This window comes from Sceloporus undulatus, chromosome 10 (assembly GCF_019175285.1).
Source record: "Sceloporus undulatus isolate JIND9_A2432 ecotype Alabama chromosome 10, SceUnd_v1.1, whole genome shotgun sequence".
In the NCBI taxonomy this organism is placed as follows: domain Eukaryota; kingdom Metazoa; phylum Chordata; class Lepidosauria; order Squamata; family Phrynosomatidae; genus Sceloporus; species Sceloporus undulatus.
Genome location: NC_056531.1, coordinates 12,453,334 through 12,476,302, shown reverse-complemented (window position 1 = coordinate 12,476,302; position 22,969 = coordinate 12,453,334). Strand labels below are relative to the sequence as shown.

Sequence of the window (22,969 nt, the reverse complement as noted above, 5' to 3'; positions counted from 1 at the left end):
GGTTTTTTTCGGGATATTGTGGGGGCCATGTTCTAGAGAGTGTTTTTTTGATGTTTCACCAGCATCTGTGGCTGGCATCTTCAGAGAATGCTGGCGGAAGAAAAGACACACACACAACACACACACACACACACACCACACACGCACACCTCTGTTGTGACCCTGGGTAGGGAGGAGTGATTTCAGTGTTAATCTGTGCATTGTTCTGTTGTTGATGGTAGATTAACACAGATTAACATAGAAAACTCCTCCCTACCCAGGTCACCACCGATACACACACACACACACACAACACACACACACACACATCCCACTCTCTTCCATGCGGGCATTCTCTGCAGGATGCCAGCCGCAGATGCTGGTGAAACGTCAGGAAACTCTTCTAGAACATGGCCACAGAGCCCGAAACAAAAACCCACAAAAAACTATGAATGCTGGCCATGAAACGCCTTGACTACATTATTATTATTTATTTTATATTATTATTATTATTATTATTATGCATTGAGGGCAGTGGCGTCCCTAGCATTGGTGTCACCCAGTGTGAGTACCGGGAAGGGGATTGTGGGGTGGGTGAGGTTACTAGTTACTCGTAAGGCCTATTTTCCAGGGCCTGCTCAGGAGGAAAGTTCTACTCAGAGGTAGAAAAGAAATAGCTGCTAGCAATGGGCCATGAGCAGAGGATCAGGAGGAGAAGCCGCAAAGGTGTATCTAAAAGCCTGCAGTCTTTTCTGACCTTCTTTGGATTGAACTTCTGGGGTAGGGGAGTTGGGTTTCAGTACAAAGGCGAGACCATGCCTATGAGAAAAGTATACATTTAGCCGGTCTGGATGTCCACATTATGGGCTAGAGTAGTGTTTAGCTGCCTTGAATGTGGAGGAGGGATGCCTGCAGCCACATTTATGAGCAAAGCTGACAGATAGATATGGAGGAAAGCAAGAAGGAGCAAGGCGAAAGGTCTAGGTAGGCTTTCAAGTAGGCTGTGGGCTTAGGAAAGTGCCTTCTAATGCAGATTCTGCCTTTAGTTCTTTGCAAACAGGGTTTGATGGTTTAAAACCAGGTGGTTAAATCATAGTTGACTCAAATGACTGAAATAACAACAACACTCCTTTTTTTAAAAAAAATCGACTATTATTACATTACAACACACACAACACACAACACACTTGTCCCTCCATATTCACTAGGGTTAGGGGCACAAGACCCCGTGAATAGGAAAACTGCAAATTAACAAAGACACCATTTTTTTGCCTGAGAGAGGACCTTCTAGGAATCTATAGGTCCTCCAGTGGACTACTCTGGTGGTAAACGTCCGACAGACACTGACCATAGAACTGCGCTGGAGGAGCAACACCAAGGCCTCAGTAGAGCGTTCCTCTTAGGAATCTCTGGGTTTTCAGTGCCAACTTTTAGTTAAAGTTGACCATAGACGTTGCCCTGGAGGACCTAGATATTCCTAGAGGAGAAACATTATCAATCAAATCTCCAAATATCAAAGCAGCAAATATGGAAGGTTGTGTGGTGTGTAGGAGGAAGAGAAATGAAAGGATAGTTGCCTTACTAATCATTTGTGTTGTGGGTGTGTGGCTGTGTTCTGTGTGCATATATTATATAATATATCTATATAATATTATATATAAATATATAAAATAATATATATATATAATTTATGTTCCCAACCTTTTCTCGAGGTGCGGGAATTGAGGCAGCCAGATTACGACACAATCTAACAATAAAATATCCTAAGAATAAAAATTCACAATGATAAAACAGTCCCATATCCCCAACCCTAATCTCTGAGGCACTTCTGAACGTCTAACAAAAACTCTTGAAAGATGTGTTTGAGAGAAAGCCGTGAGGTGGCCTTTGAGGCATCTTCTCTTTTGGATTGCAAAGAGGATGCTCTTCTGCAGCCAATGTGCAAGCAGTTGTTTTGCATTACTCACAACTCTTGGAGCGGCTTAAGACTGGGCAGAGGACACCATCCAGAGTTACGTTTTCTTAGGAAGCCAAGAACATTTGATTCCCCCCCAACCTGTCTTGGGCTCTCTTCTTCCTTCTGCTTCTTGCTTTACTGCTCAGTGTGGGGAGAAGGGTTCAAAAACCAACTTTCGGCCTCATTCCGCTACCTTTAAATGGATCGGGGTGAACTGGCTCCACATTACCTGGCTCTTAATCCAAATTGCTGAAGTGATTCCAAGAACGGGGCCATGCCTCTAGACGCATTTAACCCGCGTTTTTTCGATAAATCAATTCTATGCAAGTGTGAGCCACAGGCGAGGATCGGAATCGTTTTTCAAGTTTCCCCTTCGTCTGGCTGGAACCGAATCTTTTTGAATCGATTCGTCCGTGAATGGCAGCCACAAGTGGGTTATTTTTTGATGCCAGAAAATAATGATAGAAAATGCAACCGGGGCAAATGTAGTGGGAAACAACGCTCCACTGTTGTATCAGTCATCGGTTCGGATGCCACACGATTTATCTGGAAGTGGGAATGGGGCCTTCATAGGAAGCAGAGGATGTTACTCTTGATCATGCCACAAAACCTAGTTAAGACACAAAACTGTAAGCAAGCTCAAAATCCCGTTGTTGTCTTCCAGGCGCTGCCTCGCAGGTCCTACTGACGCAGACTCCATCCCAACTGTAACTCTTGGAAAAAGGAAAAAAGGTGGAAATGAACCTGACAACCACTTTGAGCAGCGGTTATGAGAGCTCACGTTGCTATCCTGGTATCAGCAAAAAGAAGGCCAGGCTCCCCGGCTTGTCCTTGATACAAAAAATGACCGAGGCAGTGGGATCCCCGACCGGTTCTCGGTTCTAAATCAGGGCAGGGAGCGATATTTGACCATACCAATCCGTCCGGCGAGGAGAGGCAACGTATTACTGTGGTGCAGATGATGACAGTGGTGGTAGCTATCTGTAAGCCACAGTGATACAGTTGCAAGGTGAACTCAGACAAAAAATCTTCCAGGAAGGGAGAGAAGGGGTGCTCCCTCTGTTCTTCTGGGGCTCAAACGCATTGATTTTTTTAAAAACAGCTGGTGAATGAATGGAGTACCTTGAGACTTGAATATCATCTGTCCACATTGAGTCATTGAGCTGGAAAAGAGACCACAAAGCCATCCAGTCCCAACCCCATTCTGCCACGCAGAAAGACACCATCACAATCTCCTCACAAATGGCCATCAGCCTCAGTTGTTTGAAATCTCCAAGAGGGCAGGGACCGTCACATTAACCATTTGTAAGCTGCTCCAAGAGCCTTTTGGCTGAATGCGCGGGGGTATAATACTCAAATAAATACATAAATGAATAAAAAGGTGACTCCCCACTCTCTGAGGGCATTTGTCCACGTCAAAACAAACTCTTTACCATCAGCAAGACTCCTCATGTTTGTGTGGGATCTCTTCGCCTGTACTTGGAATCCATTCCTCTATGCCTAGTCTTTGGAGCGGCACAAAACAAGGTTTGCTCCATCATAGGGCTACATTTGAGCATTGTGAATGAAGACATGTTGCTTTGAGCCCAGTTATTTGAGTACATCAATTGCTAATAACCTCTCGAAAATGCTCACAGGGAAAGCATATAAATTCCTCTATGTAGTGAGAATTCAAAGCTATAGCCGTGTAGGCTGTAGAACTCCGTATGTCGAGAGATCTTGTAAAAAAAGTTGGCCGCATGAGCTTTCCTAGACTAAAGTTCTACTTCCTCAGATGCATTTAGGCCTCGCATCTTAAGGACAACCATGCTGCCAACTTCTTTCTTCAGTTTAGTCTCTAACCAAAGATACATACTGAGAAATGTTTGGCACCCAGGTCTATTTTTCGTCTGTCCCTTTCCGAGCTGATTTCTTTTTTAGAGGAAAGACATTTTGGAGAAGCCTTGTACTTAATTCTGTATTGTTAAGTTTATGGCTTGTGGTTGCTCAATAATAAAGTTTAACAGTGTTTTGAGCATACAAAACATTTCCCTTAGATCAGCTCATTAATCTTTAGAGCCGTCCATCCGAACTGTGAATCACAAATCACTGGCCACCGTCTTTTCTCCCATGCTAATTATATTGTATTTCCTACTTTATCATGATTATGGTTACATTTGCAGGCATTGAATTAATATGCATATATAAGTAAATACAAATTGGCCCTCTGTCCCTGTCCAAAGACTGAAATGTTGCTTCGGTAATGCAAATTGTTGCATTGTGTGTTGCTGACCACAGCAAAGGATCCATGATTTTAACATCCACTGCCAAGAGCGATGTAACCCATTAAATGTTCAATTTTAACATTTTGGTGCCTTTAAAACGAAGGCGTGAAATCTGCTTACTCTTTGTAGTGGACTTACAACTGTGGGAACTAGAATTTGGCAGTTCTGCAATAGTTGTATCCAGGAAAGGGTCCTGTTACAACACACCAGTAAGGGAGGCCGCCAAAATGGACCGATGCGCATTTGTTCCATGTGCATGGGAACATGGACTAAGGTTTGCTGATGTGCAATGGGACACTCTGCCAGTACATTGGTTCACACCAGTAGGGTTTTTTGTAGCCTCTGCTATGTAGCTAAGTGTATGTAAAGTTACACACTGTGCACCACGATACTGGCCTTTTATTTTTGTGGGTGGCTGGGTTTGTCTTCTGATTTAAAGTGTGCATGAGCGCTTCCCAAAAGTCAAAACCATCGCACCAAAAAAATTAATAATATTCTCTCCTTTTTATAGCTCCCCTCTTTTAAAAAATTGTGTATATTTTCTCTCAGACTGGTCAAGTTGCTCTGGATCTCTTCTGGGCTCATAGGAGACATATGCGGCCTCCTAACCTAAAGCACATGTGCAGTTACACAGGGCAGTGTTTATCTAGCATTCACTGGAGGGGGAGATATGCTCCGGTTTGCTATTTCCCAACATGAGTTACATGTCCTCTTCCAGGGTCTACCAGGGTATGAATATAGTTTATGTCCATGAAGTCTTTTAAATTTCAAATCCTGGGATATCATTGCTGAATATTCCTATTCAAGATTTAAAAAAAAAGTCCTTAATGGGTGTTTGGGTTGTGTGTCATCCTTTATTTATTTTCTTTATTTTATTTTATTTTATTTTAATAGAGATGTTGTGTTGATGCACGGTTTACCTTTGGGGTGATGTTGTATGCAGTTCCTTCTGAAGTGAGGCAGATTCACCTGGCACTCCATGAACTAATAGTAATACTATTAGATAATAATATTTTTAGCCTCGTCTCGCCATACAGATCGAGGCGGGGTTACAATAAAAAGATAACAAATACATAATGCATTAATTATGATGTGACGTGCCAACAGGAGAACTTACCCCTATCTCATTTTGGCTAACCGGCCGCTGTGTTTGCCCTATAGTTCCCCTCCGCGCATGGAGGCAGTAGTTAAAAAAGTACCGCATTGCATGAAAGGCTAATTCATTGAGCTTTGGCGAAGATTTAAAAGACAATAGGGAGGTGCCTCCTCTTGGGGTCCTTTTGCTCTAGAAGATCAAACTCATTCATTCCCCCAAAATGGCTGGCTCCTGCTTTTCTTTTCGGTTATGGTCTCCATTGGTGAGCGAACCTTCTGAGCCGGGAGGAATTTTGTAAATTTTGTAAAATCCAGATCTTGCCCAATATTTGGTGTTGTTCTTAGTGTTTCAGATCCATTTAATCCCTTTCTCCCTGCCTGCTATCTTCCAGAGTCCAGTGTCCAGCAGCTGGAGACCTTGACAGGACTCAGATCTGTGCCTCAAGGTGGGGACAGTCACCATGTCTTGCAGATAATAACTAGTGGTAACATCGGAGACAACAATTACCCTTTGTGGATACAGCAAAAACCTTCGCAGAACCTGGGCTGGTGATGTATCGTACTAGTACCAGACCGTCGGATGTCCAGCTCGGTTCTCTGTGGCCAGGTCAGGGAACATGATGTCCCTGGACCATCTCAGGGGCCTTGGTGGAAGATGAAGCTGTCTATTATTGTTTTGCATGGACAGGGAGTGGTGGCACGTCTGTCGAGTTGGATGGGGAAGTGAGACACAACCTCTTCTTTATTTGTGAGCAGCATCTGAACTGTTTCCATTACCTTTCTTCCTAATGCAGCCAACTCTCCCCCATTTTTACCGTTGAAAACTGGGACACAGGTGTCTGACCAATTGAGCCACATCAAGTCCAAAGAGTGTGCCAAGCGCGACAAGAGGGCCAATGTTTACTAACAAGGAAAGACAACACACCAAAGTGGTATTTGAAGCAGGGAAACCTGAATAAATGTATGTCCTGAGCTTTAGGAAGGGCATATGCCTTTTCGTCTCCTCTCCTGCTGGGTTATTGAGGAATGCTCTCAAGGCCCAACAGGTAATAAGTAAGGTTTTGGTAGTGGGAGAATGTGCTTTTTTGTAATAGTTTGGACAGGTCTTTTCAAAACTTAAAGAATTAATAAGAGATGAGCCGCAGGAAAATCTGGAACAGCGCAACAAAAATCCCTAAGTAATATTTTACATAAGGAGTTTATCAGACGAGACGAATCCCGTGCAGAAACTAAATTGAAATTCCAAAAAACCCCGGCTTTGCAGGTTCTTTTTCAGATGACGTTTGGGTTAACCCAAACAGAAAGCCTAACAAAACCCGCATTTAGGGGATATTTTCCGACGGCGTTGGCATGAAAGAGAAATGACGCAAAAATAACCCAAACATAATATCGTCAAAGGCAGCTTAAAGTCCATAAGTGAGATTTCATTCCCATAAGTTAGATGGTTGGTTCTGTGATTTACATCAACGCCACATAAGTACGTAGGGTTTAAATGGATGTAATTCCAGGTGCCGGTGCATTCTCCACCTTACATGTGCTGTGATCTGGTTTGAAATGACAAGTTTACCCAACCCTTTGATGGACTGGCTGAACACCCATCTTTAAGACAGGGAATGCTCAGAGGCCGGTCCGCATTCCCAAAGTGCATTTTGGTTTAGATGGCTCAAAGTATTTGGTTGATACTTAAAACACTATTTATGGGACTAATAGTAGTGCCATAAATGCCTTTTGAAAAACACCTAACTCTCTGAATGCTAGCTATTTAGGTAAAGTTGGCTGTAATTCAGAGAAAGGAACTGCAAAACCAGCTCAGAGGATTCCTTGCCTAAGAAAAAGAAACCCTGTGAAATTCATAGAGCCCCCATAAAATGAAGTGTGAATTAGATGATTTGTATTAACAACCAATAAAAAACTACATCTATCTTCCTTCCAGAACTTCAGTACCAAACGGTTGCTTACAAGGCCTTGTCCTATATCTGGAACGTCCTGAAAAAGCAACAGTGTTTATTGAGATGACTTGCCTAAGTACCGTATAGATTTCTCCTCTCAGAAGAGTGTCAACGGATGTACCTTTTTGGTATGTTATATGAATATAAAGATTTTAAAATGGGGGGGAACCAGTGAACAACTAACGTCATGAATAAACTTCAGTTGTGACGACCTGCTAGTTACCATAGTTGGTCCGGGTAGAAGCCCATAAAGAATGTCTGAATGGTAAAGATCCAGGCAATGTGTTCGTGAAATGAGCAAAAGACACCTAGCTTGGGTGGGGGAATTAATCTAAGCAGTTGATGAAACAGTGTTTCCCCTGACTTACTGGGGGTGAAAGCTTTGTGGGTTAGATGTGGTGCCATGTTGGAAGTGCCCTGTTGGGGGCGTGATCATGCCACCTCCCCAATACAGTGGCATCCGTCCAACACGGGATCCCATGTCTGTCTCCCTGTGGACCACCAGACATGCTGGGGGTTTGTTCACCATCGGGAGGCATTTGGGTCATCTACTGATACTAGCCTTCATCACCTGTAGCAAACTTGTTGTTGTGGTGTGCCCTTCAAGTCATTTCCAACTTATGGCCAAAGCTATCCATGTTTTCTGGGCCTGAGAGTGTGTGACTTGCCCAGGTTAACTAGTGGGTTTCCACGACCGGGAGGGAATTAACATTGGTCTCTATAGTTGTAGTCCAATGCTCAAACCATTACACTATATTGATGACAAACCTGCCCTACCTTTTATCTTATCTGAACTGATGACATCCCTTGGCTTTCCAACTTCTCCTGATGCCCATTTCTCCTGTCAGCTTGCCAAGCCCTATGCAAAGACGTATGCCTTTGCTGCCCCAATGAGCATAGGAAAACATTTGCATGGAGACCTCATTCTGCCGTCCAAAGGGTTTAAGAAGACTTCAGGGAGAAGGCCCCCTTGAGTTTCTCTCTCTGAAGTGAGCCCCACTCTCTCTGAGGCCCATCATGGCCCGACTTTGTTTCCTGGCACTTCTCAGCTATTCCTCAGGTAAAAGTGTGGGAATGAATTCACTTGGGTCAACATTTTCTTTGCCACACGTGTGCGCTATAATTATGTCCCGGTTTTGTAATATTTGGGGAGCACGGCAGTCGTACGGTTAAATTGTGCCAAGTTAATGGCTGTTGTTTTCCTCTCCGTCTTCAAAGGTGTCACTTCACAGGCACACGTGACTCAGCCTCCCACCCGAGTCTGTCTCCTTGGAGAGAAACTGAAAAGTTTCCTGTAGTAGAGCTAGCAGCGGCACCTGGGGAAAACTTTGTTGGTCTCAACAGAAGCCTGGCCAGGCCCCTCGCTAGTCCACTGTTCTAGCTGCGCAGCAGGGGAGGGGAGAAGGGATCCCAGGACGCTTCACGGCCGTTCCCAGTCTGGGAAGCACTGGCTATTTAACCATCACTAACCTCAGGCTGAAGATGAGGCAGTTATTACTGTTATGCCGGTACGCCACTGGTAACACGTTGGCACCGTGGTTGATTCGGGTGGGAACTGAGACAAAAACCTTCCTCCCTTCTTCTGCCTAGTGGTTAAACAGATACGCATCAGAGTCTAGTTTGCTTACTTTCAGTAACGTCTTTACGCAAGAGCTGACCAGTGAAATGGACTGCCTTGGAGGGTGGTGACTCTCATCTTTGGAGGTCTTTCAACAGAGGTTGGGTGAGTGACATGTTTACTATAGTTACGTAGCAAGATAGAGGGTAGGACTATATGGCCCTTGATGCTATCATCTTTGGTTCTAAGGCTTTGTAGGTATTGACATCAGTGAATCATAGGACATGGCCTTTTGTTCAGTTGGAGTCAGTCCCGTATTCTTGCTCTGGTTGGCGATGGCTCTCCAAATGTCTCAGGCAGAAAAAGGTCTTTCCTGATCTTTTGATCTTGAGATGTCAGGAGATGGACCATCAGAAAAGCACTTGCATCATTCCATACACTTTGGTCCTTCTTCATCAGGGTTTATTTTGGGGTGAGCAATCCTACCACCTCACACCCCTCATCTTCAAACAAGCATGTCAGGCACTTTTATTGGAGGACATAAGTCTAGGAGAGATTTGATAAAGGGGATGTTCCTCAGCTTTGAGTCCTTTAACCTGGAGGAGGAAGGCCCTCCAAACCCACTTTCTCTGTATCTTTTAGAAGCCAAACCATTTCTGAGAGCTCACCATGGCCTGGGCTCTGTTGTCTTCACCCTTCTCCATTCCTGGGCAGGTACGGAGAGGAAAGAACTGGCCCTTGGTTGTCTCAGGGATGGCGTAAAACTGTGTGCCGTGTGTGAGTCTATGGGAGCATGATTCTTTTGTGATATCTGAGCACAAAGTGTCCATCTTAATTTGAACTTCTTTGCTTTTTTTATTTTCAAGGTGTCAATCACAAGCAACGTTGACCAACCTGCCTCTGAGTTATGGCCCTGGGTCAAAAAGCCAAACTCTCACGTATAAAGCAGTGGCAGCGGAACAGCTATGTTAACTGGTATCAGCAGAAATGGCCAGGCCCTTGCTGTCCACTGTAATGGCTGTTGTAGAACAGTGGAGAAGGATCCAGGATCGGTTCCGGCTTCTTGCTTCTGGGAACACTGGCTATTTAACCATCACCAAAGTCCGGCGGAAGACGAGGGAGAGTATTTACTCTGGTAGTTGGTATAACACTGGCAATGTGTTCACAGTGGTGAAATTCTAATGGGGAACTGAGACCAAAACCTCCACTTTCCTCCCATGAATGGAGGAGAACCAGAATCACCGAAGAGGCTTAGGGGAGCCTGAAGATGCCGTGTCTTTGTGTGTGTTTTGAAGAGAAGGTCTGATTCTGAACATCATTTTCTGGTTATCTGTTCCTCTAATTTTCATGTGTGGGAAAAGAATGTCCTCAGATTCGGAACCAATATGGACTTCAACGACATGAGTGCGTGGGCTACTTGATGATCGGTGAAATGGCCCAGTGTACTCCACACTCCTTTGTCAGCTACCGAAATCCAAGCTAGGTTGCATTTAGGGTCACCCTACCTTGGACACTACTGCAGGCTCTGAGGCCGAGATGACAGTTGAAGAGGGAGGGGCCTCTTCCTTCAGGCAGTCCAAGATGTTGCTGGGTCTGCTTGATGGCTCCCTCTGAGGCCGAGATGACAGTTGAAGTATGTACACATACATACACACACACTGTGTGACCATGGGTAGGGAGGAGTGAGTTCAGTGTTAATCTGTGCATTGTTCTGTTGTTGATGGTAGATTAACACAGATTAACATAGAAATTACTCCTCCCTACCCAGCGTCACACAGTATACACACACACACCACTCTCTTCCATGCTGGCATTCTCTGCAGATTCCAGCCACAGATGCTGGTGAAACGTCAGGAAGAAACTCTTCTAGAACATGGCCACAGAGCCCGAAAAACCCACAAAACATTATGGATGCTGGCCATGAAAGCTTTCTTCGACTTCACATTATTATTATTATTATTATTATTATTATTATTATTACGCATTGAGGACAGTGGCCTCCCTAGCATTGGTGTCACCTGGTGTGAGTACCTGGAAGGGGATTGTTGGGTGGGTGGGTTACTAGTTACTAGTAAGGCCTATTTTCCAGGGCCTGCTCAGGAGGAAAGGTCTACTCAGAGGTAGAAAAAGAAATAGCTGCTAGCAATGAGCCATGAGTCAGAGGATCAGGAGGAGGAGCCGCAAAGGTGTATATAAAGCCTGCAGTCCTTTCTGACCTTCTTTGGATTAAGAACTTCTGAGGATAGCGAGTTGGGCTCAGCACAAAGGGAGACCATGCCTATGAGAAATGTATAAATTTAGCCGGCTGGATGTCACATTGTGGGCTAGACTAGTGTTTAGCTGCCCTTGAATGTGGAGGAGGGATGCCTGCAGCCACATTTAGGAGCAAAGCTGACACGATAGATATGGAGGAAAGCAAGAAGGAGCAAGGCGAAAGGTCTAGTAGGCCTTCAAGTAGGCTGTGGGCTTAGGAAAGTGCCTTCTAATGCAGATTCATGCCTTTAGTTCTTTGCAAATCAGGGTTTGATGGTTTAAACCAGGCTGGTTTAAATCATAGTTTGAATCAAATGACTGAAAACAACAACACTCCTTTAAAAAAAAAATCGACTATTCATACACACACACACACACTTGTCCCTCCATATTCGCTAGATTTAGGGGCACAAGACCCCCGTGAATATGGGAAAACTGCAAATAACAAAGACACCATGTTTTTGCCTGAGAGGAGACGTTCTAGGAATCTCTAGGTCCTCCAGTGGAACTCTGTGGTCAACGTCTGACAGACACTGACCATAGAACTGCGCTGGAGGAGCTACAAAGGCCTAGTAGAGTATCTTCTCTAGGAATCTCTGGGTTTTTCCAGTGCAACTTTTAGTTAAAGTTGACCATAGAGTTGCCCTGGAGGACCTAGATATTCCCAGAGAGAACATATCAATCAAATCTGCAAATATCAAAGCCGCAAATATGGAAGGGTGTGTGTGTGTGTGTGTGTGTGAGAGAGAGAGAGAGGAAGAATTGAAAGGATATTTGCCTACTAATTATATATATATATATATATATATATATATATATATATATATATAATTTATGTTCCACCTTTTCTCAAGGGAATTGAGGCAGATTATGACACAAATCTAACAATAAAATATCCTAAGAATAAAAATTCACAATGATAAACAGTCCCATACCCCCAACCCTACAGCTCTGAGGCACTTCTGAACGTCTAACAAAACTATTGAGAAGATGCTGTTTGAGGGAAAGCCGCGAGGTGGCCTTTGAGGCGTCTCCTCTTTTGGGTTGCAAAGAGGATGCTCTTCTGCAGCCAATGTGCAAGCCGTTGTTTTGCATACTCACAACTTCTGGAGCGGCTTAAGACTGGGGCAGAGGACACCATCCAGAGTTACGTTTTCTTAGGAAGCCAAGAACATTTGATTCCCCCCCAACCATGTCTTGGGCCTCTCTTCTCCTTCTGCTTCTTGCTTACTGCTCAGGTGAGTGGAGAAGGGATCAAAAACCAACTTTTGGCCTCATTCCCGCTACCTTTTAAATCGGATTGTGAATTGGTTTGAACTGGCTCCGAAGACCCTGGCTCTTAATCCAAATTGCTGAAGCGATTCCAAGAACGGGGCCATGCTCTAGACGCATTTAACCCACGTCTTTTTCGATAAATCAATTCTAGGCAAGTGTGAGCCACAGGCAGGTCGGAATCGTTTCAAATTTCCCCTTTGGCCAGCTGGAACGGAATCTTTTTGAATCGATTCGTCCGTGAATGGGAGCCACAAGTGGGTTGTTTTGATGCCAGAAAATGATAGAAAATGCAACCGGGGCAAATGTAGTGGGAACAACGCTCCACTGTTGTATCAGTCCATCGGTTCAGATTGCACACCGATTTATCTGGAAGTGGGAATGAGGCCTTCATAGGAAGCAGAGGATGTTACTCTTGATCATGCCACAAAACCTAGCTAAGACACAAACTGTAAGCAAGCTATTCATTCCCGTTGTTGTCTTCCAGGCGTTGGCTCGCAGCCTACACTGACGCAGACTCCATCCCAATCTGTAACTCTTGGAAAAACGGTGAAACTGACAACCACTTTGAGCAGCGGTTATGAGAGCTACGTTGTCTCCTGGTATCAGCAAAAAGAAGGCCAGGCTCCTCGGCTTGTCCTGGATACAAAAAATGACCGAGGCAGTGGGATCCCAGACCGGTTCTCCGGTTCTAAATCAGGCAGGGAGCGATATTTGACCATTACCAATGTCCAGGCGGAGGATGAGGCAACGTATTACTGTGGAGCAGATCATGGCAGTGGTAGTAGCTCTGTGTAAGCCACAGTGTTACAGTTGCAAGGGGAACTGAGACAAAAACATCTTCCAGGAAGAGAGAGAAAGGGGTGCTCCCTCTGTTCTTCCTGGGGCTCAAAAGCATTGATTTTTTTAAAAAGCTGGTGAATGAATGGAGTACCTTGAGTCTTGAATATCATCTGTCCACATTGAGTCATTGAGCTGGAAAAGAGACCACAAAGACCACCCAGTCCAACCCCATTCTGCCACACAGAAAGACACCATCACAATCCTCCTGACCAATGGCCATCCAGCCTCAGTCTGTTTGAAAACCTCCAAAGATGGAAGGGAACCGTCACATTAACCATTTGTAAGCTGCTCCAAGAGCCTTTTGGCTGAAGAGCGGGGTATAAATACTCCAAAATAAATACATAAATGAATAAAGGTGACTCCCCCACTCTCTGAGGGCATTTGTTCCACTGTCAAACAACTCTTACCATCAGCAAGTTCTTCCTCATGTTTATGTGGGATCTCTTTGCCTGTACTTGGAATCCATTCCTCTATGCCCTAGTAGTCTTTGAAGTGGCACAAAACAAGGTTGCTCCATCATAGGGCTACATTTGAGCATTGTGAATGAAGACATGTTGCTTTGAGTTCAGTTATTTGAGTACAGTATATCAATTGCTAATAACCTCTCGAAATGCTCACAGGGAAAAGCATATAAAATTTCTTATGTACAAACTGAGAAATGTTTTCCATAGTGAGAATTCAAAGCTATAGCCGTGTTAGTTTGTAGAATCCGTATGTAGAGAGATTTTGTAAAAAAAGTTGGCAGCATGAGCTTTCCTAGACTAAAGTCTACTTCCTCAGATGCATTTAGGCTTGCATCCTTAAGGAAAGCACATGCTGCCAACTTCTTTCTTCAGTTAGTCTCAAACCAAAAGATACATACTGAGAAATGTTTGGCACCCAGGTCTATTTTTCGTCTGTCCCTTTCTGAGCTGATTTCTTTTTTAGAGGAAAGACATTTTGGAGAAGCCTTGTACTTAATTCTGCTATTGTTAAGTTTATGGCTTGTGGTGCTCAATAATAAAGTTTAACAGTGTTTTGAGCATACAAAACATTTCCCTTAGATCAGCTCATTAATCTTTAGAGCCGTCCATCCGAACTGTGAATCACAAATCACTTGGCCACCGTCTTTTCTCCCATGCTAAATTATATTGTATTTCTACTTTATCATGATTATGGTTACATTTGCAGGCATGAATTTAATATGCATATAAGTAAATGCAAAGTTGGCCCTCTAGTCCCTGTCCAAAGACTGAAATGTTGCTTCGGTAATGCAAATTGTTGCATTGTGTGTTGCTGACCACAGCAAAGGATCCATGATTTTTAACATCACTGCCAAGAGAGATGTAACCCATTAAATGTTCAATTTTAACATTTTTGATGCCTTTTAAAAACGAAGGCTGGAATCTGCTTACATCTTTGTAAATGGACTTACAACTGTGAGAACTAGAATTTGGCAGTTCTGCAATAGTTGTATCCAGGAAATGTTACCCATGCTGGTTCATATAAATTTTGGAATCATGATAACCCTTGGATGACCCCTGGCCAGACTCCTAGCTTGACCGCCATTACTGGCAAAGCGACAGGACATGTCCACATTCCTTAGGCAAATAGCCACATTAACATCTCAGAAGGTCTGGGAAGTCGCAAGAAGGGATTATCTTCAGCCAGGAAGAGTAAATGTTTGCCTTCCCTGGAGTAATCGCCCCCTCCTCAAGTCTGTTGTCCAAACAGCTTATGTCATAGATATTATCAGACCCAGACATCCAGGTGAAAGAAAGCAATTAAACACCTTTGTTTCAATCACCAAAACTCTCTGCCCTCAGGCCAGATTTGGCCCATAAAAGGTCCCCACTTTTGCTGCTCAGCGCGCCATTTTCAAGGTCTACCCACTCCACGTCAGTCAGACCTTTGATCTGGTGGCCGGCTTTCCTGCTCAAACCCAGGTTGCGGAGCAGATTGCCTCACTGCCCAACACCCCATTTCGCTTCCCGGAGGAAGACTACATCTTGGTAAGTATACCATTAGCAAAGCCTGAACATCTTTTCCACATTTCCAACCTTTCTTCCTGAGCCTTGAATGTGTGTATGTGTGTGCATTGTGTGTGTGTTTCCCCTTTTTCAATAAAGTAGATCTTTAGTTATTATAACCTGTCTCAGCTTCGGTTATTGGGAGGTCCTGGTCTACTCGGTATACACATAGGGAGACGATCTCGGAGGGCTCTTGTAGCCAGCCCCCTCTTGCAACTAATAACAACATAATAAAATTCCCCTAAGGACCCTTGGCTACAGAAAGGGCTGCTGTTACAACACACCGTAAGGGAGCCGGCAAAATGACCGATGCGCATTTGTCCCATGTGCATGGGAACATGGACTAAGGTTTGCTGACGTGCAATGGGACACTCTTGCCAGTACATTGGTACACACCAGTAGGGTTTTTTTGTAGCCTCTGCTATGTAGCTAAGTGTATGTAAAGTTACACACTGTGCACCACGATACTGGCCTTGTATTTTTGTGGGTGGCTGGGTTTGTCTTCTGATTTAAAGTGTGCATGAGCGCTTCCCAAAAGTCAAAACCATCGCACCAAAAAATTAATAATATTCTCTCCTTTCTTTATAGCTCCCCTCTTTTAAAAATTGTGTATATTTTCTCTCAGACTGGTCAAGTTGCTCTGGATCTCTTCTGGGCTCATAGGAGACATTATGCGCCTACTAACCTAAAGCACATGTGCAGTTACACAGGGCAGTGTTATACTAGCATTCACCTGGAGGGGGAGATATTGCTCCGGTTTGCTATTTCCGAACATGAGTTACATGTCCTCTTCCAGGTCTACCAGGGTATGAATATAGTGTACTGTCCATGAAGTCTTTTAAATTTCAAATCCTGAAGGATCAGTCATTGCTGAATATTCCTATTCAAGATTTAAAAATAAGTCCTTAATGGGGTTTGGGTTGTGTGTTCATCCTTTTATTTTATTTTATTTTATTTTAATAGGGATGTTGTGTTGATGCACGGTTAACCTTTGGGGGTGATGTGTATGCAGTTTCTTCTGAGGTGAGGCAGATATCACCAAGGACTCCATGAACTAATAGTAATAATAGTAATAATAATATTTTTAGCCCGTCTCGCCGTACAGATCGAGGCGGGTTACAATATAAAGATAAAAATACATAATGCATAATTATGATGTGACGTGCCAAACAGGAGAACTTACCCCTACCTCATTTTGGCTAACCGGCTGCTGTTGTTTGCTCTATAGTTCCCTCCGCCGCATGGAGGCAGTAGTTAAAGAGCACCACATTTGCATGAAAGGCTAATTCATTGAGCTTTGGAGATTTAAAAGACAATAGGGAGGTGCCTCTCTGGGGTCCTTTTGCTCTAGGAAGATCAACTCATTCATTCCCCCCAAAATGGCTTGGCTCCTGCTTTTCTTTTCGGTTATGGTCTCCATTGGTGAGCAAACTTCATGAGCCGGGAGGAATTTTGTAAATTTTGTAAAATCCAGATCTTGCCCAATATTTGGTGTTGCTCTTAGTGTTTCAGATCATTTAATCCCTTTATCCCTTGCCCTGCTATCTTCCAGAGCCCAGTGTCCAGCAGCTGGAGACCTTGAAGGACTCAGAATCTGTGCCTCAAGGTGGGACAGTCACCATGTCTTGCAGATACAATAGTGGTAACATCGGAGACAACAATTACCCTTTGTGGATACAGCAAAAACCTTCGCAGAAGCCTGGGATGGTGATGTATCATACTAGTACCAGACCGTCGGATGTCCCAGCTCGCTTCTCTGGGACCAGGTCAGGGAACATGATGTCCCTGACCATCTCAGGGGCCCTGGTGGAAGATGAAGCTGTCTATTATTGTTTTGCATGGACAGGGAGTGGGTGGCACATCCGTCGAGTTGGATGGGGAAGTGAGACAAAAACCTCTTCTTTATTTGTGAGCAGCATCTGAACTGCTTCCATTCACCTTTCTTCCTAGTGCAGCACACTCTCCCCCATTTTACCCATGAAAACTGGGACACAGGTGTCTGAGCCACATTGAGCCACATCAAGTCCAAAGAGTGTGCCAAGCGACAAGAGGACCAATGTTACTAACAAGGAAGAACACACCAAAGTGGTATTTGAAGCAGAGAAACCCTGAAATGTATGTCCTGAGCTTTAGGAAGGGCATATGCCTTTTCGTCTCCTCTCCTGCTGGGTTATTGAGAATGCTCTCAAGGCCCAACAGGTAATAAGTAAGGTTTTGTGTAGTGGGAGAATGTGCTTTTTTGTAATAGTTTGGACAGGTCTTTTCAAAACTTAAAGAATTAATAAGAGATGAGCAGCAGGGAAATCTGGGAACAGCCGCAACAAAATCCCTAAGTAATATTTTACATAAGGAGTTTATCAGACGGGACGAATCCCATGCAGAAACGAAATTGAAACTCCAAAAACCCGGCTTTGCAGGTTGTTTTTCAGATGACGTTTTGGGTAAACCCGAACAGAAAGCTGAAAAAACCCGCATTTAGGGGATATTTTTCAGACGGCGTTGGCATGAAAGAGAAATGACGCAAAAATAACCCAAACGTAATATCGTCAAAGCCAGCTAAAGTCCATAAGTGAGATTTCACTTCACATAAGTTAGATGGTTGGTGCTGTGACTTACATCAACGCCAAATAAGTACGTAGGGTTAAAATGGATGTAATTCCAGGTGCCGGTGCATTCTGCACCTTACATGTGCTGTGATCTGGTTTGAAATGACAAGTTTACCCAACCCTTTGATGGACTGCTGAACATCCTCCACCTTTAAGACAGGGACATGCTCAGAGGCAAGGTCAGCATTTCCCAAGCGCATTTTGGTTTAGATGGCTCAAAGTATTGGTTGATACTTAAAACACCATTTATGGGAGTAATAGTAGTGCATAAATGCCTTGAAAACACCTGAAAACACCTAACTCTCTGAATGCTAGATATTAGGTACTGTTGGCTGTAATTCAGAGAAAGGAACTGGCAAAACCAGCTCGGAGGATTCCTTGCCTAAGAAAACCCTGTGAAATTCATAGAGCCCCCATAAATGAAGTGTGAATTAGATGATTTGTATTAAAACCAATAAAAAGTATATATATATATATATATATATATATATATATATATATATATATATATATAAAGTGATAACTGAAGAAAGAGATAAATACATCTGTCATTCCTTCCAGAATTTCAGTACCAAGAGGGTTGCTTACAAGGCCTTGTCCTATGTCTGGAACAATCCTGAAAAAGCAACAGTGTTTATTGAGATGAATTGCCTGAGTATAGATTTCTCCTCTCAGAAGAGTGTCAAGGATGTTTTGGTATATTATATAGTAATTATTTATTATATAGTAATAAAGATTTTAAAATGGGGGTGGAACCATGAACAACTAAACGTACATGATAAACTTCAGTGTGAAGACCTGCTAGGTTTCCATAGTTGGTACGGGTAGAAGCCCATAAAGAATGTCTGAATGGTAAAGATCCAGGCAATAGTGTTCGTGAAATGAGCAACAAGACACCTAGCTTTGGGGTGGGGGAATAATCTAAGCAGTTGAAACAGTGTTTCCCTGACTTACTGGGGTGAAAGCTTTGTGGGTTATGATGTGGTGCCATGTTGGAAGTGCCATGTTGGGCGTGATCATGCCACTCCCCAATACAGTGGCATCCGTCCACATGGGATCCCACGTCCGTCATCCTGGTTGGACCCAACAGACATGCTGGGGGATTGTTTCACCATTGGGAGGCATTTGGGTCATCTACTGTTACATAGCCTTCATCACCTGCTAACAAACTTGTTGTTGTGGTGTGCCTTCAAGTCATTTCCAACTTATGGCAAAGCTATCCGTGTTTTCTGGGCCTGAGAGTGTGTGACTCGCCCAAGGTTAACTAGTGGGTTTCCACGACCGGGAAGGGAATTGAACCTTGGTCTCTATAGTTGTAGTCCAATGCTCAAACCATTACACTATATTGATGACAAACTGCCCTACATTTTTATATCTTATCTGAACTGATGACCATTCCTTGGCTTTTCCAACTTCTTCCTGATGCCTATTTTTCCTGTCATGCTTTGCATGCCCCTATGCAAAGGTGTATGCCTTGCTGCCCCAATGAGCATAGGAAACATTTGCATGGAGATCTCATTCTGCAGTCCCAAAGGGTTTAAGAAGACTTCAGGGAGAAGGCCCCCTTGAGTTCTCTCTCTGAAGTGAAGTCCCACTCCTTCTGAGAGCCCATCATGGCCCAGACTTTGGTTTTCCTGGCACTTCTCAGCTATTGCTCAGGTAAAAGTGTGGGGAATGAATTCACTTGGGTCAACATTTCTTTGCCACACGTGTGCGCTATAACTATGCCCCGGTTTTGTAATATTTGGGAGCACGGCGGTCGTATGGTAATTGTGCCAAGTTAATGGCTTTTGCTTTTTCCTCTCCATCTTCGAAAGGTGTCACTTCACAGGCCACAGTGACTCAGCCTGCCACTAAGTCTGTCTCCTTGGGAGAAACTGCAAAACTTTCCTGCAGTAGAGCTAGCAGCGGCAGCTGGGGAAACTTTGTCTGGCTTCAACAGAAGCCTGGCCAGGCCCCTCGCTATGTCCACTGTCATGGCTGCAGCAGGGGAGAAGGGATCCCAGACCGCTTCACGGTCTCCCTGTCTGGGAGCACTGGCTATTTAACCATCACTAACCTCCAGGCTGAAGATGAGGCAGTTTATTACTGTTATGCCTGGTATGGCACTGGTAGCGCATTGGCACAGTGGTTGATTCTGGGTGGGAACTGAGGCAAAAACCTTCCTCCCTTCTTCTGCAGAGTGGTTAAACAGATACGCATCAGAGTCTAGCTTTGCTTACTTTCAGTAACATCTTTACTGGAAGAGCTATTCAACAGTGAAATGGACTGCCTTGGAGGGTGGTGGACTCTCCATCTTTGGAGGTCTTTCAACAGAGGTTCGAGTGACATGTTTTACTATAGTTATGTAGCAAGGCAGAGAGTAGGACTATATTGCCCTTGATGCTATGATTCTTTGGTTCTAAGGCTTTGTAGGTATTGACATCAGTGAATCATAGGACATGGCCTTTTGTTGGGTTGGAGTCAGTCCCGTATTCTTCCTCTGGTTGGCGGTGGCTCTCCAAATGTCTCAGGCAGAGAAAGGTCTTTCCTGATCTTTTGAACTTGAGATGTCAAGAGATGGACCTTCATGAAAACCACCTGCATCACTCCATAACTTTGGTCCTTCTTCATCAGGGTTTATTTTGGGGTGAGCAATCCTACCATCACCAACTCTCATCCCGAACAAGCATGGCAGGCACCTTTATTGGAAGACATAAGTCTAGGAGAGATTTGCATAAAGGGGACGTTCCTCAGCTTTGGGTCCTTTAAACCTGGAGGCGGAAGGCCTTCCAAACCACTTTCTATTTATCTTTTAGAAAGCCAAACCATTTCTGAGGGCTCAGCATGGCCTGGGCTCTGTTGTTCTTCACCCTTCTCCATTCCTGGGCAGGTAAGGAGAGGAAGAACTAACCTTAGGTAGTCCTCAGCGATGGCATCAAAACTGTGTGCAGTGTGTGAGTCTCATGGGAGCATGATTCTTTTGTGATATTTGAGCACAAAGTGTACATCTTAATTTGAACATCTTTGCTTTTTTTATTGTCAAGGTGTCAATTCACAAGCAACGTTGACTCAACCTGCCTCTGAATCTGTGGACCTGGGTCAAACAACCAAACTCTCCTGTGCTAAAAGCAGTGGCAGCTGGAACAGCGAAATTAGCTGGTATCAACAGAAACCTAGCCAGGCTCCTCGCTTTGTCCACTGTAATGGCTGCAGCAGCAGGGGAGAAGGGATCCCGGATCGGTTCACGGCTTCTGCCTCTGGGAACACTGGCTATTTAACCATCACCAATGTCCGGCCGGAAGAAGAGGGAGTGTATTACTGTGCTTCTTGGTATAGAACTGGCAGTGTGTTTCACAGTGGTGAAATCTAATGGGGAACTGAGACCAAAACCTCCACTCTTCCTTCCATGAACGGAGGAACCAGAATCACCGAAGAGCTTAGGGAAGCCTGAAGATGATGTGTTTTGTGTGTGTTTTCAAGAGAAGGTCTGATTCCGACATCATTGTCTGGTTATTGTTCTCTGATTTTTTGAGTGGGAAAAGATGTTCTCAGATTTGGAACAATATGGACTTCAACGCATGAGTGGTGGGCTACTCTGATGATGGTGAATTGGCTCCATGTTGTACTCACACTCTCTCAGCTCCCAAAAATCTCATGATAGGGTTGCTTTAGGGTCACCATACCTGGGACACTACTTGAAGGTACACAGCAACAACAAATATATGTGTGTGTGTGTAAAAGCATATAACAAATATAATAAATCACTACAACAATGATTTAAATTAATGCTACACAATCCCCACTACAAATAGCATATGGGGGAAATTCTCATAGAATCATAGATTCTATCAGATATGAATCATTTGTTGAAGGAAAAAAGTTGGTACAGGATATTCAAAACTTCAATTCCACCACCCACTCAGTGATGAAAACATCTGGAGCACTTGCTTACCCATGTTCAGTTGGATCTGTTCAGTGGGGGATGCCAGGACTGAGGGTTAGCATGCGAAAAGGGCTGCTGTCCTGGGTTTCACTTCTAGGGGGAGATGTTGGCTAACTTTGCCCAGAGTTGAGAAAATGACTCGCATGACCGAAGCCAGAGACTCATTCTGCCATCTGCGCCTTGCGAGGGAAGTGAAGCGTCCAAGTATTCATGGCAGTTGGGGAGCCATATAAGGCCCTCTGTCTCACTTCTCTTGTGTAACACTATGTATGATACTTATTGAAAGGGTGGTATTGTCCTTTTTACTATCCTCCAAAAGGTAACTTCTGGGCCACTGCAGGATCCGAATGCTGGACTAGAGAGGGCTCTTGTTGTTTTCTTACCTTCCTGTGAATGCAGATGGGGTTTGGTGGAGACCGTTTTAATGTCCATCCTCCTTTGGGATTCCTATCTCTGGTAAGGAAGATTAAATGGAGATTGGCTTGTTTGCCCTACTTCTTGTTCCAAAATGGGAAATCTTCAGTAACTGAGATGTGGCCTGTATTGTTAAAATGGCCCTCCAATTCACTTTAAACTCACCAGTGTGACCCTTTTAAGAGTAATAGAAAGATTGGTTATGATGCCTTGCTGGAACACTCTGTTGTTTCTAGAATCATCTGAAGTTACCTTGATCACATTTGTCTCTCTAGTGAAGTTCTACAGGGCTGAGTGTCAATGGATCTCTAGAGTCTCAAGCAGAGAATGCTCTTTCCCTGCCTCTGAGACCTGATCCTTTTAACTGGAGATGCCAAGGATCACTCCTGGCCCAAATTGTGGTTTGGTTTGTTCTTTAAAATCCATTACAGTTTGGAAAACTGGGCATGATCTCCAGTCTTGACATACCGTTCATCCGTCATCAGTGCTTCTATCCATTTCCAGGTTTGAGCAAACAGTATCTGTGCCACTGCTATCATATATCAAAGGAATAGTCTATATCAGGGGTAGGCAACCTTTTGGAGCCGGGGGCCGGGTTGCTGTCCCTCAGACAAGTCGGGGGGCCAAAGCCGGGGGGTGGAGCTTCCACCCTCCGGGGCGGGGCTGCATGCTGGGGGCGGAGCTTCCACCCTCCAGGGCGGAGCCACCCTCCGGGGGCGGAGCCTCCACCGAAGCCCTGCAAAGAGGAGGAGGCGTGTGCCCGCCCTCTCCTCCTCGGTCGCTTTCTGGACAAACACCCCCAACCTGCATTCCAAAACACACACAACAGCACAGTTGTGCATTTC

At 44.3% G+C, this 22,969-nt stretch overlaps 1 protein-coding gene across 12 annotated transcripts in view; it reads left to right on the top strand.

Annotated features, from left to right (window-relative positions):
• The window catches only part of LOC121916567 (immunoglobulin lambda-1 light chain-like), a 189,793-nt gene that overhangs the window by 24,507 nt on the left and 142,317 nt on the right, over positions 1 to 22,969 (top strand). For 3 of the 12 annotated variants that reach the window (XM_042441836.1, XM_042441840.1, XM_042441838.1), the window contains exons 1-2: positions 19,365 to 19,444; positions 20,812 to 21,115. The exons of 8 other annotated variants lie outside the window; for them this stretch is intronic. In XM_042441836.1, coding sequence (XP_042297770.1) covers positions 19,399 to 19,444; positions 20,812 to 21,115 — 350 coding nt within the window. In that variant the 5' untranslated portion in view covers positions 19,365 to 19,398. Of the gene's footprint in view, positions 1 to 19,364; positions 19,445 to 20,574; positions 20,658 to 20,811; positions 21,116 to 22,969 lie in introns of those variants that run through there. One more of the 12 variants, XM_042441837.1, reaches the window with a different exon arrangement.